Source organism: Thamnophis sirtalis, unplaced genomic scaffold (genome assembly GCF_051295495.1).
Source record: "Thamnophis sirtalis isolate CommonGarterSnake01/CBP01778 unplaced genomic scaffold, rThaSir2_p1.2 scaffold_1, whole genome shotgun sequence".
Classification (NCBI taxonomy): domain Eukaryota; kingdom Metazoa; phylum Chordata; class Lepidosauria; order Squamata; family Natricidae; genus Thamnophis; species Thamnophis sirtalis.
This window is the reverse complement of record NW_028261381.1, coordinates 19,204,154-19,220,941: the sequence shown is the minus strand read 5'-3', so window position 1 is coordinate 19,220,941 and position 16,788 is coordinate 19,204,154. Positions and strand designations below refer to the sequence as shown.

At 39.4% G+C, this 16,788-nt stretch overlaps 1 protein-coding gene across 3 annotated transcripts in view; it reads right to left on the bottom strand.

Moving 5' to 3' along the window:
* CWC22 (CWC22 spliceosome associated protein) overlaps positions 1–13,351 on the bottom strand; it is a 53,001-nt gene extending 39,650 nt beyond the window's left edge. The window contains exons 1-6 of one of the 3 annotated variants that reach the window (XM_087708323.1): positions 13,302–13,351; positions 8,260–8,379; positions 6,204–6,271; positions 2,954–3,076; positions 2,378–2,617; positions 537–665 (exon numbers count right to left, since the gene is read on the bottom strand). In XM_087708323.1, the coding sequence (XP_087564449.1) occupies positions 537–665; positions 2,378–2,617; positions 2,954–3,076; positions 6,204–6,271; positions 8,260–8,265 (566 nt within the window). In that variant the 5' untranslated portion in view covers positions 8,266–8,379; positions 13,302–13,351. Of the gene's footprint in view, positions 1–536; positions 666–2,377; positions 2,618–2,953; positions 3,077–6,203; positions 6,272–8,259; positions 8,380–12,892; positions 13,020–13,301 lie in introns of those variants that run through there. The other 2 variants (XM_087708336.1, XM_087708330.1) reach the window with 2 other exon arrangements.
* Between the last annotated feature and the right edge of the window lie 3,437 nt (positions 13,352–16,788).

Below are 16,788 nucleotides of genomic sequence, written 5' to 3'. Positions count from 1 at the left end.
ATGCTTTAAAAGCTTTAAAGCTAATTTGATCTCTGGATTAGAATCCCACAAAATGTTTAAAACATCTTGACTTCGAGAGAATTGGCGAAGGACAAGTCTTCAATTGATCTGCAAACTTGCATGAACTTTGATCAAGCCATTCTTATTTTAAAACAAACATGCCAGCTTGACTCAAGTAGGAGCCTCTATAAATACATTGTAGAGTATTTTTAACAAGAAGCCCAGATCTACGGGTTGTGCAAGCAATATAAAACGCGTCTTCTTCAAACGCAGAGCAAATCCATTAAGTTAACAGGAATTCCGCAGTGAAAGCTTGGAATATATTTAAATTAAATCTGCACAGGTCTTAGCGGGATTTTATGGGGTGAATGAGGCAGTGCTTGTCTTACCATTGTCCTCTTCCTCTCTACCTACAGCCTAATGTGGTATGTTCCACATTTTCTCTATCCCTAGTATTGTTTCATATGCATTCATCAATATTCACACATATTTCAACTGAGCAGAAAGGGTTGCTCTGAGCATTATTTCATGCTTACCTGCCTCTCACAATGTTTTCTTGAAGAAGTTCAGTGATAATGTTGGCAATGTTTGAAACGTTCACCTTGTTGATCAGACCATTGATGGATTTCTTCAGGGCTTCCCAGCTCATTCTTTGATAGGCTAAGCTGTATTTCAAAATATACAAATTTACTAATGGGCAAAAAGCAAAGAACTAGAACAAAAGGAATGATTAGCTGGAGCATTAGCAGCAGTAGCAATAGTAGTTAGAGTTATATACCGCTTCATAGGGCTTTCAGCCCTCTCTAAGCGGTTTACACAGTCAGCATATTGCCCCCAACAATCCGGGTCCTCATTTCACCCACCTCGGAAGGATGGAAGGCTGAGTCAACCTTGAGCCGGTGAGATTTGAACCGCTGAACTGTAGATAACAGTCAGTTGAAGTGGCCTGCAGTACTGCACCCTAACCACTGCGCCACCTCGGCTCAAGTGACACATCTCTTACAAATGCAAAATAGTCTACGGACACTAGTCTAAAGAAAAGAAGAATTAGGGGCAACATGATAGCAGTATTCCAATATTTGGGGAGGCTGCCACAAAGAAGAGGGGGTCAAATTATTCTACAAAGCACCAGAAAAAAGTACAAGAAACAAGGATTGGAAACTACTCAAAGAGAGAAGCAACCTGGAATCAAGGAGAAACTTCCTAAGAGTGAGGACAATTAACCAGTTGAATACCTTGCCTCCAGAAATTGTGGGCGCTCCATCACTGGAGGTTTTTAAGAGGAGACTGGACAGTCACTTATCTGAAATGGTATAGGTTCTCCTACTTGAGAAGAGGGCTGGACTAGAAGACCTCCAAGGTCCCTTCCAGCTCTATTCTATTCTAAATAGCAATAGCAATAGCATGGCAATAGTTAGACTTATATACCGCTTCATAGGGCTTTCAGCCCTCTCTAAGCGGTTTACAGAGTCAGCATATTGCCCCCAACAACAATCCGGGTCCTCATTTTACCCACCTCAGAAGGATGGAAGGCTGAGTCAACCTTGAGCCTAGTGGGATTTGAACAGCCGAACTGCTGAACTACAGTCAGCTGAAGTAGCCTGCAGTGCTGCATTTAACCACTGCGCCACCTTAAGAAGCGTTACTACAGCAAGCAATAGCAATAGCACTTAGACATATACTGTTTCACAGTGCTTTACAGCCCTCTCTAAGCGGTTTACAAAGTCAGCCTATTGCCCCCAACAATCTGGGTCCTCATTTTACCCACCTCGGAAGGATAGGAAGGCTGAGTCAACCTTGAGCCTGGTGAGATTTGAACTGCCAAATTGCAGGCAGCAGGCAGTCTGCAGAAGTGGCCTGCAGTACTGCACTCTAACCACTGCGGCTCAAGCAACATTATTATGAAGGCTAAACTGTGATTTATGTTTTGCAAAAAAAAGGTATTATCAACTATAATCAACAGATAAAATTAGGAAAGGCAATTCTAGCTTCAGATTTTATCTCACCCAGCAGAAAAATGTGGCCTTCTCATTAAGAAACTATATTTATTCCTACACGACACTATCACAATAATGATGACTCGGCTATCTGAGCATGAAAAATTGAGACCAAATCCCAGTCTATGATGCTTTTTCTAAATAAAGCTTCAGTAATCTTGCTTCTATTTTTTCTGATAAGAAAAACCAAAAAGGCCTCTTTCCACTTCCATATAATTAGGATTTTTCTAACATCAGACATGTCAACTTGCACCTTTCTCTACTTCTGTGTCTATTCCTTATTATTTGAGCATAGCACTAAAAATCAAATTTCAGTTCAATATGACATTTTAATTTAATTAATATAAAATATATGTTTTTTTAAAAAAAATCCGGTATACCTGCTTTTATCAGTGATTTGTGCCTGCATCATCCTGAGCTTTGCTGGAGGAATATATGCACCTCCAGTACGCGTAAGGATTGGATCCACTTCCTCTTTCTTTTTCTTCTGAGGGGGTTCCTCACGTAAAAGAGAGCCCTGTACTCCTGATTTCTCCGTATCATTTTTTCTATCAGGTGACCGGGATTTCCTGTGCTTCTTCCAATCGGATTCTCTCTCTCTCTCCTGTCTTTCTCTCCTTCTGAAATTAGAAAAAAATCTACTTATTTCATATTCAAAATTCAAAAGAAAGAAAAAGTAAAATTTAAATATGGTGCCATTCATCACTTCTAAGACTTATTTTAAGCCACGGGTGTCAAACTCGATTGCGTCACGTGACGTATCGTGAAGTTTTTTTTTGCCTTTGCAGAGCCAGGGTGGGCGTGGTCTGCCGCGTGGCATTTCCAGCCTGCGGGCCGCCAGTTTGACAGGCCTGTTTTAAGCAAACTCCAAATCAGCACATCCTACAAAAGCTTACAAAAACAGCAATAGTTAAACAATACAACATTCAGAATTTTTAGAAGCATTTGATATTCACCTTGGTTCTGGATATCTGTCGTCATAATGCCCCCTTCCCGAATATTCTCTGTCAGATCTTCTATGTTCCAAATGGCCTTTGCTTTGGGGTGATGGAGACCTCTTACGCTCCATGTACCTATTCCTAGATTAAGGGCAAAACTTGATTAGCAATTACTGTTAAACACATCACAGAATTTGTGGAGAGCCAGTTTGGTGTAGTGGTTAAGACACCAGACTACAAACTAGGAAACAGTGAATACAGGTAGTCCTTGAATTTATAATAGTTCATTTAGTAACCGTTCAGAGTTACAGTGACACCCTAAAAAGTGACTTAGGGCCATTTTTCACACTTAGGACCATTGCAGCATCCCCATAGTCATGTGATTTACATTTGGATGCTTGACAACTTGTTCATCTTTATGACAGTTTGTAGTGTCCCGAGGTCATGTGAGTGTCAGGCCTCCAGTCATATTCCTTTTAGGATCTTTGGCCTGCCACACTCTCTCTCATTTTAATATGCTGTTTCATTAGTGGAGTAATTGGGAGGGGGAATAGTAAGGAATAAAATTGTAGAATGTGTTGTTGTCAAAATAAAACATTCCTTTCTAGAAGCCCAAGGTCATTCTTTGTCTCCGCACCTCTGCACCTGACCAGAACTAGATGGGTGGAAATGCCAGCGTCGCAGTGGAAGATTGGACCATGTGATGGACTTGTGGGTGTGGGGACAAGATCATGAACTTTCAATTGGGTGGAAAACCCAGGAAGCTTTCAGGTTTCCCACAGATGTACCAACATGTCTCTCTTATTAAACTGGAACTTTGAGGAAATCTCTGCCTTGGACTCTGATTTAATTCTGGATGATATTTGGAACGCTGACAGTGAGTACCTTTGCGACCTTTTGACAAGCAAAGTCAATGGGGAAGACAGATTCATTAACAACCAGGTTACTAATTTAACAACTGCAGTGATTCCCTTAATAAATGTGGCAAGAAAAGTTGTAAAATGGAATATAACTCACTTAACAAATTTATGTTGTTTCTTAACAACATAAATGTTGGGCTCAATTGTGGTCATAAGTCAAGGACTACCAGTATGGTCCTGCCTTAGGCACAAAGCCAGCTGGCCAGTTGCCTTTCTCAGTCCTGGGAAGAAGGAACTGGCAAGTCTACTTCCCAAAAAATGCTGCCAAGAAACCTGCAGGCAGTTACAAGGAGTCAATGCTTGTTGGCATAAATAAGTAAATAAATAAATATATAATGGATTGTGTAACTTTGGAAAGCAAAGTGTGTCAAATGTTTCTCAGCTGTCAACTTTGTATTGCCCAGAACTTTACTTTATATGCAAAAATAATAAGAAAAAAGATTGGTATTATTTGTAGTAATTAAACATTGAAGTCTCTGTGTTTATGTAGGTCTTTGAATTACTCTTTGGTTCATCAGTTTTACAAGTTTTGCATCATAAATCTTGCACCTAATCCATCCCTCTCTTCTCATACTTTCTACTGCTACCCCAATCCTTTTAAAACAGGTATCGTCTTGATTATGATAGTGAAAGAAGCAAAGGAATAAAGAACATTCACAAGTGGATATTTATATTCAATATATCTGATGTTCATACATGTAACATCCTTCTATAGTTTCTATACAAATATTTGGAAATGGGATTTGAGGAGAGCAGAATCCTAATGAGGCACCAGATCGGAATGGGCAGAGAAGGAAATGCACTTACACATGATGGATTCATTTCCATCTTTTCAATTGGCTACACTCCTAATTGTGTACATCTGAAGGAGATTCTCCGTGAACTCAGCTATGTTCACTTAGCATTTCTCTACAACTGGAATATACTTAGAAGAGCAGAATTTTCTGCGGAGAAGATCAAGAGAGTAACCAATGTCCATGGGGACACTGAGAAAACTGTTAGCGCACCTTTAAAAGGTATAAATCTTGGACTGAAGATGTCAACTTATTTACAGCAACATAAGAAACTAAGCTAGAGACAGAAACACCTACAAAAACACCCATTGACCAAATATCTAATAAAGTACATGACAGGCAAAGTGGTATGTGTCTAGTGCATATGTGTGTGTAAGAGAAAGACACACACATCCATCAACATCCCCAAATTACAGGCAGTTATAGCATTGCTGTCTGTGTCTTCCTTTGATCAGAAGACCCAAAACTAATCCTGTCATTTATGAAGTTGTCTTGGTTCTTTGGATCTTCAGAAATATCCCCCCCCCTCCCTCCCGATTTACTTCTTTTCCATCAAATGTCAAAACTATCTGAAAGGAAGGAAAATCTGGGTTTAAAACAATTCCTATCCCAAAACAGTATTATAATAAAAATATGGTGCATTTCCATTACCAGATTCTCAGCTAATCTAAAACGACTCATCCTCGCAGATAAACAGAGCTCACCGACAAATGCGCGCTCGACTAAATCACGCCGACGAATGAGCGCAGAAGCGCGCCGACAACAGTGCGCCGACAGAAGCACACTCTAAACCTAACCCTAAACCTAACCCTAAACCTAACCCTTAATCTAAACCTGAACCTAACCCTAAACCTAACCCTAAACCTAACCCTAAACCTAACCCTGAACCTAACCCTAAACCTAACCCTGAATCTAAACCTGAACCTAACCCTGAACCTAACCCTAAACCTAACCCTAAACCTAACCCTAAATCTAACCCTGAACCTAACCCTGAACCTAACCCTGAACCTAACCCTTACCTTAACTTAAATCACGCTTCTGTCGGCGCGCTGTTGTGGGCGCGTTGATGACATTGTGGTTTTCGCGCCATAGTTTCGTCGGCGCGCTTTTGTCGGGTCACGGATAAACAGAGCATTTGTCACTTCAGCTAACAATCAGTTTCTCAGATTTACAACCTGCCTAAAATGCTTTTTAACTTGTAGGGAAATTTTCATATCTTAAAATACTTAAAATCTATTTTAAATTTTAAAATAGGAGTCCCCAACCCCTAGACCATGACTGGTACCGACTGGTAGGTGACCTCCCAGGAACTGGGCTGCGCAAGCAAGTGAAGCCCCATCCGTGCACACGCAGGACCCAGGCAACATGCAATACCATACACACTCCTGATCTGTGGAAAAACCGCCCTCCACGGAACCAGTCCCTGGTGCCCAAAAGATTGGGGGCTGCTGTTTTAAAATATTAAAGAAATCCTCTTCCCTCCCATCTCCCCATTACAATCTATTATTCTTTGTAGTCAGTTTTCGCTGCATTCCTTATAAAAAGACATTTTACCTGTCTTCTGGGGAGGCACTTCTCTCACGAGTATGGTAAGCTTCCTTCCTTTCACAGCTGGATCCAGACTTTAAAACAAATTTTACATAATGAATATTAACTTAAAAGAGAAATGAAATGCAAAAATGTAAACTCACAAAGAACTAAGATGACTGTTTTTCATGTATATGCAACCCCATACTGTACCTGCGATCTTTACAAAATGTGCTAAACTTGCACTGAGAAACCAGCTATTTTAAGCCAGCCTTGCCTTCTTCTGGGAAAAATCTATATTTTTATATTATTATATTACACTTTATTGTAATACATTTTATTGTGAATTGATTTGAGATTATTTAATGGGAAGTAGTATAATAATGTAATAAATGTTACCATGTTAAATTTTACACTTTTAGTTTTTGCTTCATTTTATTATTCTAGTTTATCAAATATATGGATTGTCACCAACTCTGATTCCTTAAGATAACAGTAAGGCTACAAATATTTTAATAAACAAAATATAACATTTGACATAAAACATCAGTAAAATCTGCAGTTAGCCAAACTACCAAGTAGTAACAACTACATAACTGTTCTCAATAAAATATTGATTACATAGTAGATACTATAACATGATCATAATGCATTATACAAGTAAGTAAACATTTCTTCTCAGATAAAATTTAGTGTTTGGCCTTCAATCATACTTCCATGGACTCAAATTGCCTCCCACATAGGCACTTTGGAAACACCCATAAACACTGAGAGAATTGGTGTCAGGGTTAAGGGGATAGACTAGGAACTGAGACTTGTAGTCCTCTTTAGGCATGAAATCAACCATTTGCTACCTATACAGTTGCAGAATACATGCTTTTCATGCAAAAAGCCCCATGTTAAATTCCTATAGATGTCAGATGCCATGGAAAAAATGTTGGTTGAAACCCTTGATAGTCCTTGACAGTCATTCAAGGTCAACTCAGCCTTCCATCCTTCCGAGGTGGGTGAAATGAGGACCCAGAGTGTGGGGGCAAGTTGCTGACTCAATTTGCTAAAAACTCTGTAAACCGCTTAGAGAGGGCTGAAAGCCCTATGAAGCAGTATATAAGTCTAATAAATAAATAAATAAATAAATAAATAAATAAATAAATAAATAAATCATAGATAATGCTGAATGAAATGTTTTGACCTTAGCATAGTCCTCCTCCAATATCCTAGTCACAGGTTATTATTGCTTATGAAAAGAGTACCAGCAATATTTACATGCCCTCTCTTTACATTTAAGTTTTCATGATATAATAATGAAAATAATAATAGAAGTAGAACGACTATGGCAAAATGAAGCATAGATAGTGTCACAGTTATAAGTGCCCTGGGTGCAATTCCAAAACCTCTGGAGCATCATCTGGATACGTATCTCTTGTATTGCCAAAATCACCACTGGTCAACTGCAAAAAGCAGCTTTACTTGAAATAGCATACTTAGCAACAGCATTTAGACTTATATACTGCTTTATAGTGCTTTACAGCCCTCTCTAAGATGTTTACAGAGTCAGCATATTGCCCTCATTTTACCGACCTTGGAACGATGGAAGCCTGAGTCAACCTTGGTTAGGATCAAGCTGCTGCCAGTCAGCAGAGTTAACCTGCAATACTGCATTCTAACAACTATGCCACCATGGCTCTACATCCTGATACTTTTAACACCATCAAACAATGTCTGCCTATCCCAGTTCTTGATAGGTGGATAAAAAGCCAAATCCACTCTAAACAACTGGTTGACTATGTGACCAACCATAAATGTATTAAAGGTATATGCCACCTGCCTCCCAGTTTACAGATTGCAAAAAGCATATTAAAATAATAAAAATATGCAAAACACAAAGCAAAGAAAGAAAGCTGGAAGGGAAAATAAATGTTGCAGATGGGAACAAAAAAAAAGGAAGAAAAGGACTGTTAATCTTCTTCATCAAAAGCCTGGGCAAAAAGCTGTACCTTCAAGAACTCCAAAATACCAATAAGGTAGATTTGCTGAATTCATCAAATTTATAATTTAATACTAAATAAAAAAAAATACTTACATTCATTTCTGCTACTCTTCATTCCCTCTTATTCTTCCACTTATAAAACTCTGAATTTCCAATGTAAGCGTTCCAAAAATCAATGTGGAATGTTACCGTTATTCTTACAGCAAAAATAATCTGTAGAGAAAACAAATGAGGTTTCTGGTATTGTTAAGACCAAAATCAAAGCAGCCATAAACTAATACTGCTGTCAACAATAAAATTATCTGCTTTTCAGTTAATTAATTTGACTACTTTAATCTATACCTATCAGAGTTTTCAGAGTGTAATTCTCATATAACACGTTAATACACAAGAATTTGCTCATACATCAGGGGGTCCCAATCCCTGGTCCGTGGATGGGTATCAGTCCACAGCTTGCCAGAAACCAGGCTGTGCAAACAAGTGAAGCCCCATCTGCAGGATGCAAGCAGTATGTGAAACTACACCCCCCCCTCCAGTCAACGGAAAAACCTCTCTCCACAGAAGGGGTCCCTGGTGCCCCTGGGGCCACTGTCATACCTGATTGAAAAACAAGAGAACGTCTGTAAAACACAAACAACCTTCATTTTTGAATGCGTTTCAATTCTGCACTAATAAAAAAATGATATGTGAACATAGCAAGCTCTATCGAGCTGAATGCAATAGCTTGTAGCTATGTTTTTACTGCCTACTCGAGCCAGTACGTGTGCCGTAGATGCACTATTTGGTTAGTGTCTTTTGCATCTGAGACAAATGGCTATCCAACATCTTCTTAAAGACTTCCAGTGTTGAGGCATTAACAACTTCTGGAGGCAAGCTGTTCCACTGATTAATTGTTCTAACTTTCAGGAAATTTCTCCTCCGTTCTAAGTTGCTTCTCTCCTTGATTAGTTTCCACCCATTGGTTCTTGTTCTACCCTCAGGTGCTTTGGAGTATATAGTTTGACTCCCTCTTCTTTGTGGCAACCCCTGAGATATTTTTCTCTCTCAGATTTTTTATTTTATTTTGTTAATTATTACTGCTAAGGTGCACTTTCCCCTGCCTAATAAATCTGTGTAATGAAAAGGATGTGTGAATGAAGTGCGGTGGTAATAACATCTCAAGCGGAGAAAGAAAAGCTTTATTGACTGAAAAAAAAAGTTTGAAATTCTCAGGGCTTTGAAAAGAAACAAAAGAACATGAGACACTGTGTGCATTTCTACTTAAATAAAGAGGCATCATGGGGAAGCAGAAGAAATGTTAATAACATAAAAGCCAGGTTTGTTTTTTTAAAGGAAGAATAAGTATAGAAAGTCTATTAGAACAAGACAAAGGATTTGAAGAGATAGAACATCTATTAAATGTTTCAACTGAAGATTGGATAATGAAGATATCAGGGGCAGGTTTTCTCCCAAGAAATGAGAAGCCACTAACAATAGTGTTTGGTGGCTTCTACCCGATTTCATATGTGATTTGAAATGCTTTGCTGCTATAAAAGAACTGCCCAAAATAAAGGCAAATTGTATGGCTCTCACAAAGCAGGCTGGGGTCAACAAAGTAGAGAAAGAAGACTTACTTAGATCTCTAGGTCGTGACCCGACACATGCGCGCACGACAATAGCGCGCCGACAAAACCGCAACATCATAACCACGCCCACAACAACGCGCCAACAAAACCGTGCCCACAAAAGCGCAATTTAAGTTAAGGGTTAGGGTTAGGTTTAGGGTTAGGTTTATGTTTAGGGTTAGGTTTATTACGTTGTTTTTTGATGGTGCACTTTCATGGGCACGCATTTGTTGGCGCGCTTCTGTGCGCATTCATCGGCGCGATTTTGACCTCGCGGTTTTCTCGCCACAGTTTTGTCGGCACGCTTTTGTCGAGCGCACATTTGTTGGTGAACCGATCTGAGTTGTTTCAGTCCCATCTGCAGAGAACTTTCAATAAAAGACCTGCAACACTTGTTGCTGATAGCCAAGTGAAAGGGGAAGAAGAAAAAATCCAGTAAGCCAGTACAGGTAGTCCTCAACTCACAACAGTCCATTTAGTGATCGTTTGAAGTTACAACGGCACTGAAAAAAGTGACATGAGAGTTTTTCATGCTTATGACAATTGCAGCATCCCCATGGTCATGTGATTAAAATCCGGATGCTTGGCAACTGACTCACATTTATGACGGTTGCAGTGTCCCGGGATCCTATGATCCGCTTTTGCAACCTTCTGACAAGCAAAGTCAATGGGGAAGCCAGATACCCCTAACAACTGGGTTATTAATTTGACAAGTGCAGTGATTCACTTAATGAATGTGGCAGGAAAAGTTGTAAAATGGGGCAAAACTCACTTATCAAATTTATCACTTAGGAACATAAATTTTGGGCTCAATTGTGGTCTAAATTGAGGACTAGCTGTTTCAATTCTTTTTTTTAAATAAAAAAACCCCTCCAAAATGGTCAGTTCTGAGAAAACTTTAGAAAAATGGAAATGGCTAGAAGATAACAATTATAATGCAGAAAGGAACAAAATAGTAGTCACTGGATTTCAATTTTATTTGAAGATATGTAGGCAACTTTGGATAGTGAGATGGCAGCATATAAATTTAATAAAATAATCAAACAAAGAAACAAACATTTTTTTAAAAAAGAAAGAAGATTGCAAAACAACAGACATCATTTATTGTTAAGTGAAGATCCAAGAAAAAGATAGAAGATATATATATACCAAGGCCCTGCAGTTCTGGTATGATCACATTTCATACAAAGCCTGTATCCACATCTCCTCCACCTACTAATCATCATCATTTTCCATCATTGTCTCAGCTACCCTGCAGCCTCGCTCTCCCCCCACCCAATGCCTCATGCTTCCAAACTGTCATCACTTTTTTTCAAGACAAGACACTAAATCTGCATTACTAAATTATGAATTTAACATGTTTTTCAAGTACGTAAGTAGTTTATTAGGATCATTTATTGCTTTATACATCAAGTTGATGTATATGAACAGCTATCATCACCAGTTACTCTGGACTGCATTTTTCCCCAAGTGGGCTTGTCAGCACTCTATGATGGAGATGAACATATATATATATATATATATATATATATATATATATATATATATATATATATATATATATATATATATATATATATATATATATATATATATATTTTGGAGGGGCTATACTGTACTGTGGGCTTTTACAAAGGGCAATGATCTACATGCAGGACACCTACTACTCACATCCATTTTCTTTCTTGCTACATCTCATATATCCACAGGTATGAATCCTCAGAGGGGAAAGGTGAGACTTTAACTCCCCTCCTTTCATTAATAAAAACTGATTTCCCCTTTATTAATGATGACGGAGAAAGCTCTCATGGGTTACACAGAGAATGGCTGAAGACTAAATGCAATTTGTAACTTGTCCATCTGGATTCCCGTAGCTTCTGCTCTTGGCACCTTGGCAGGATGGGTAACAAAATCCTCTATCTTTCATTTCATGATAATGTGGGTATGAAATTACAAATTTCAAGCCATTCTCCGTATGCTACTTCCTTATGGGAACCAAACTTACACTTATCTGATTCATTTATAGACCACCCCAAAAGTTGGTACAGGAGAGCATACACTTTGAACACGGGTATAAAACCTACAGTCTATGAAGATTCTTATGCAGCTCTACATCTTCTCCTTGATTTCTGAGGATGTTCAAAATGTAAGATAAAATTTAATTCCAGTACTAGTACAGGGAATCCTCCGTTAATGACCATTCAATCAGCAACTGTACAAAGTTAGGAAAGCTGCAGTGATCTGTGGTCATGTGATCTTAAATTAGTAACACTACTGTTGGAAGTTGCTGGCTTCCCCATTGACTTTGCTTGTCAGACACTGCAACTGTCATAAATGTGAGTCATTTGTCAATCATCTGAATGTAAATCACGTGACCATGGGCATGCTGCAAAGTTCGAGAAATGGTCGTAACCCCCTTTTTTCAGTGCTGTTGTAACTTTGAACTGTCACTAAATGAAGTATTGTAAGTTGAGGACTACCTGTATCTACTTGTGAAACAAAGATGAAAGGGATGTAAGAAAAAACATGACTAGTAATTTTAGACCTATCTGCTTCTGTTTTTTAAAAAAACACCCCTTCCCCATGTGTCACAACATCGCTTTGCAATCTGTGTCTCAAAACATTCAGCAACTGAAAATGACAAATCGTAGCAGCCCTTACTATGAAAACCCAGACATCCCTCCATTTTAACAGAATTTTGGAAGTTGGCTTCATGTTATCTCTAAGTCTCATGACAAGACAAAAAAACCTAAACATTGCAAGGATAAACAGTTGTGGAGAGCAGCCAAATCATTATCATCATCTAGATCTGCCTATCCCAGGTCCTTGGTAAGAATCGGATAGGTAGACAAAAATACCCAACCCAGTCTGAAGGTCTGGCTGACTTTGCAATGAATAATAACAATAACAATAATAATAATGTTCAGTTGATTGACTTTCATGTTTAATGAATAAAAGAAATAATAATAAGGAGGGGGAGAAGGATAAGAACAACTTTTTTTATTCATTAACCATGAAACTCAGTCAACTGAACATTTAAAAATGTATCACAAATATCACTGACTGGCAGCAGTGGTTTACTACTACTACTACTACTACTACTCGAATTTTTATGGGATCACCTTCTCAGTCGAGGGAAGCAAAGATTCTAGGGCAGCAATAGGCAACTCATGGTACTTCCCAGCCCAGCCTGATTTCAGGCGGGGAAAAGGGAGATCCCGTACAACCACGTTCAGACGTGCACAAGCCTACACGTGTTGCAATGAAGTAACGAGTCGCTTCCTACAAGCACCGGTTCTGGGGATCTGTGGGTGGTTTGGGAAAATTCCCTCGGATCATCCCGCCAGCCGAGAAGCCCAAGCTTCTCTCCACGCTCGTTGGCCCATCGCTCCCGCCCCTGCCCTCCTCCCATCCCCCGTCGATCGGCGATCGACGTGGACGGCTCAAACCCGGAGAAAAAGCCAGAGCTCCGGCTGCGAGGAAACGACGTCGGAAAGCCCGCTTCCCGCGCCAGCCGGCCTTATAACTTACCCGAGACACCAACTTCCCACCATAGCATATGCCCACTTACGGGAATGACGTCACTTCCGCTTACTCGTCCTCCAATTAGAGGCAAGACCAAAGGCGGGACTTCCTTCACCGCCCCCGTCCCCCCCCCCACACCCGATTTATTGCTTATGTTAAGTCCAAGCAGTCAACGTTGGGAAGGAAAGGGTTAAGAGAAATGTCGCCCGAAGAGCGGTTTCTCGCTTATCTAACAGCAGGGTTCTAAGGCTATGAAGCACGGATTTACTACATTTCCCAGCGTTCCTTGTCTTTGATAAGAGTGTTTACGGCTGTCAAAGAGTGGCAAAGAGTTTTCGGAGAATTTTTGTGATGGATTTGAAATAGAAGTACCTGGAGCCTATAGAAATTAAGAATAAGTTATTTTTCCCCTTCCACTCCTTCCCACTTTCCTTTCCTCCCTGGCAGAAACATAGGTTTTTTTTTTATAAATTTATTTTATTTTATCAATTTCATATATACATTCACAATTATATGATCTCATAACTGTTATTAATAATATGTATTTATAACAATTTTTCCTTACTGTTAACAATATACTTGAAGATTGCTTTTTTAACATCCCATAGATCCATCTTATCTTACAACTGTCCTACTTCTTCTTCCCTCCCTCCCTCCCTCCCTCGCTCTTTCCTTCCCTCGTTTCTTCTCTCCTACTCCCCTTCCTTCCCTCCCTCCTTCCCCTTCCCTCCTTCTCTACTTCCCTCCTTCCTTCCCTCCTTCCTTCCTTCCCTCCTTTCTTTTCTCCTTCTTTCCTTCCTTTCCCCCTTCCTTTCCTCCTTCCTTCCCTCCTTTCTTCTCTCCTTCTCTCCTTCCTTCCTTCCCTCCTTGCTTCCCTCCCTCCTTCCTACCCCCCTTTCTTCTCTTCCTCCTCTCCTTTCCCTTCTCTCCTTCCCCTTCCTCCCCTTTACCCTTCCCCTCTTCTTCCCATTCCTCCCCTCTTTCCTACTCTTACATTCCCTCCCATTCTTCCTCTGCCTTTCCCTTTCTCCTATTCCTCTCCTTTCTCCTCTCCTTCCTATCTTTCCTTCTACTCCTCCCTCCATCCACTCTATCCGTTGTTGTGTTTACATATTCTCCTCTTCAGGGGATGACCTGGTTCTCTTTTTTTTTTCCTTATTTGAAAGTTATATAAAAAAGGCAAGATTTACAAAATACAAGATACAAAAATAGATAAAGCTCTTTACATATTTTCATCTCCCATTGCTCATCTTGCCTTACCTAGTATGAAACTAGGTTGCTAATTCCATGCAGGTAGTTATAACGGATTACCTATCAGCTTTTCAAGTTTTTCCAACGTTGTGGTCTAATGGTGTTACTCAACGGTTTTTTTCATGAATGTATAATACAAGCAGACATCTGATACAGTTGAATTTTTGTCGCTTTGTGTATATGTTTTGCACCAACTAGAAATTACAACCAATATGAAATACCGAATTTAACACATATTAGAGTAAGTGGACAGAATAGTCCATTTTTCATATATTTCTGAAAAGAAACGCTTGGCTCAAAGTTTAAGGGCTGTCAAAATACTGAGCTGTTTTCATTAATCCAATATGCATAGAAAATCTGAAAGTGTGCACTTGCATTTGAGATCAGGAAAAATGTTACAACATTTGATTTGTTATATGTTGCCTAACGGAGAATTTCACAGATTTCCAAGCCAGGAACAGTCTTTTGTGACATTTTGGTCAGTCCTTAACAAAGGGATTTCAAGCTATGGCTTTTGGAGGTTTCCCCCATGGATGAATAGTTTTTTGAATCCAGTAAATATTTGATAGTTAAATGTTTGAGATGTTTGAGAAGTTTGAGAAAAACATACAGTTAACATGGTCTTTGGTGGTAAGTCTTGGTTATACCAAGAGGACTAATTTCTAAGTAACTGGGAGGTCAAATCTAGAATGCTGAATTCCTGTGGATGTTTATAGATTAAAACCCATTGTCTTCAACGGAGCCTAATTCTCATGTAAATTACAAAGGATTACCACTTTAGTGCAGTAGTTTCTTAGTTTCCATGTTTGAAATGAAGATAATTTGCCTTGTGTGAAATTGGTAAATAGTAAAACAGGGATGTCAAACTGGCGGTCCATGGGCCAATGTATCATGCACAGGCCACACCCACCCCAGCTCCGCGAAGGGAAAAAACACCACGATACATCATGTGATGGCAACATAATACAGTGAGTTTGACACCCGTGTACTAGAAGTTCCTTACTAGACACTGGAAATTTGGGGATTTCAGGCTTATTTTTTGTCTTTATATTTTTTTCAAAGACTAAAAGCTTGTCTTTTACAATCAAAATGCTAGAGAAAACAGCTTGCAAATCATGAATCTTCTCTAAAATGCATATAAATGCAGCAGGTATGTAAGAGGATGACAAGAAAGTAATGTAAGTCTCTATATTACAATAGCTTTTTTCCCAGACATCTTTTGTCTTTAGTGAATATCCTGTGTTGCTAATTAGCGTTTTCATGTGAACCCAGTGAGATGTTGATGAAATTGTCACAGTTCAGTAGTCATAGGCAAGCCCTAATTGCCATAACACCTAACTCATAGCAGGCAATATAGCACTCATCTCATTAGATGCTGTATCTCTAATAAATTCTGATGATGAAGCAGTTGGCTCTTTTATCAGAAGAAGCCTGTTCCTTGCATTTTATGTTTGAAAGCCAAGATCAAAAATGCTGCAGTACAGAAAATACAGATCGAAACAAATGAGAAAGCAGAAAGATCTCTTTGCAAAATGTTATCTGTGGGATGATTTGCAGAAACATTTTGCAAATAAATCTTCCAGTGTTTTTTGCTGTTTCATGAAAATGGAACATGTTGCTGTTATAGAAATGTGTGGCCAGATAAGGCATTGTGTAAATGTGGCTATCTTTAAAGATAACGCAGCACAGGACCTGGATATTTGAAGGACCACCCATCTCCAAATATTTCTCTCCATCTTATAAAATCAGACCAGGTTGGTCTGTCCTGGTATAGTTTCACAAGCGTTCCGGTTTCATATTGTTGAAAGAAATGTCCTTCTGGGTTCAGCTCCAAGTGGGGAAGAAGACACTGGAGACATGGAGGCTGCTTGGAAAGATGGTTTATTGTTGGACAGGGCCACATGGCTTGAGCCCTGACCAGAAAAGGTGATCACATGTTTCAATGTAGGTGAAGAAGAAGAGAAGGGCTGAGGAAGGGGCTTGCTAGGCTTTTTATACCCTGTTTAGTCCCACCTCTCTGTTTCCTGTTCCTGTGTAAGAAATGTATTCTGACTGGTTATCAAACTCCCATGGTGCCATGCAGGGGGCTACTCTCTAGGCTGTGATGAGTTCTCAGATGCCTTGTGGTCAGTTGAGTAATATCCCTTCCCCCTACAGCTGCAGTGAGGAGAAGTCTTTATTATGTAAAGTGGGCTAGCTGGGTCATCTTAAATGCCCATTAGCTGGGGATGGGCAGGAAGGT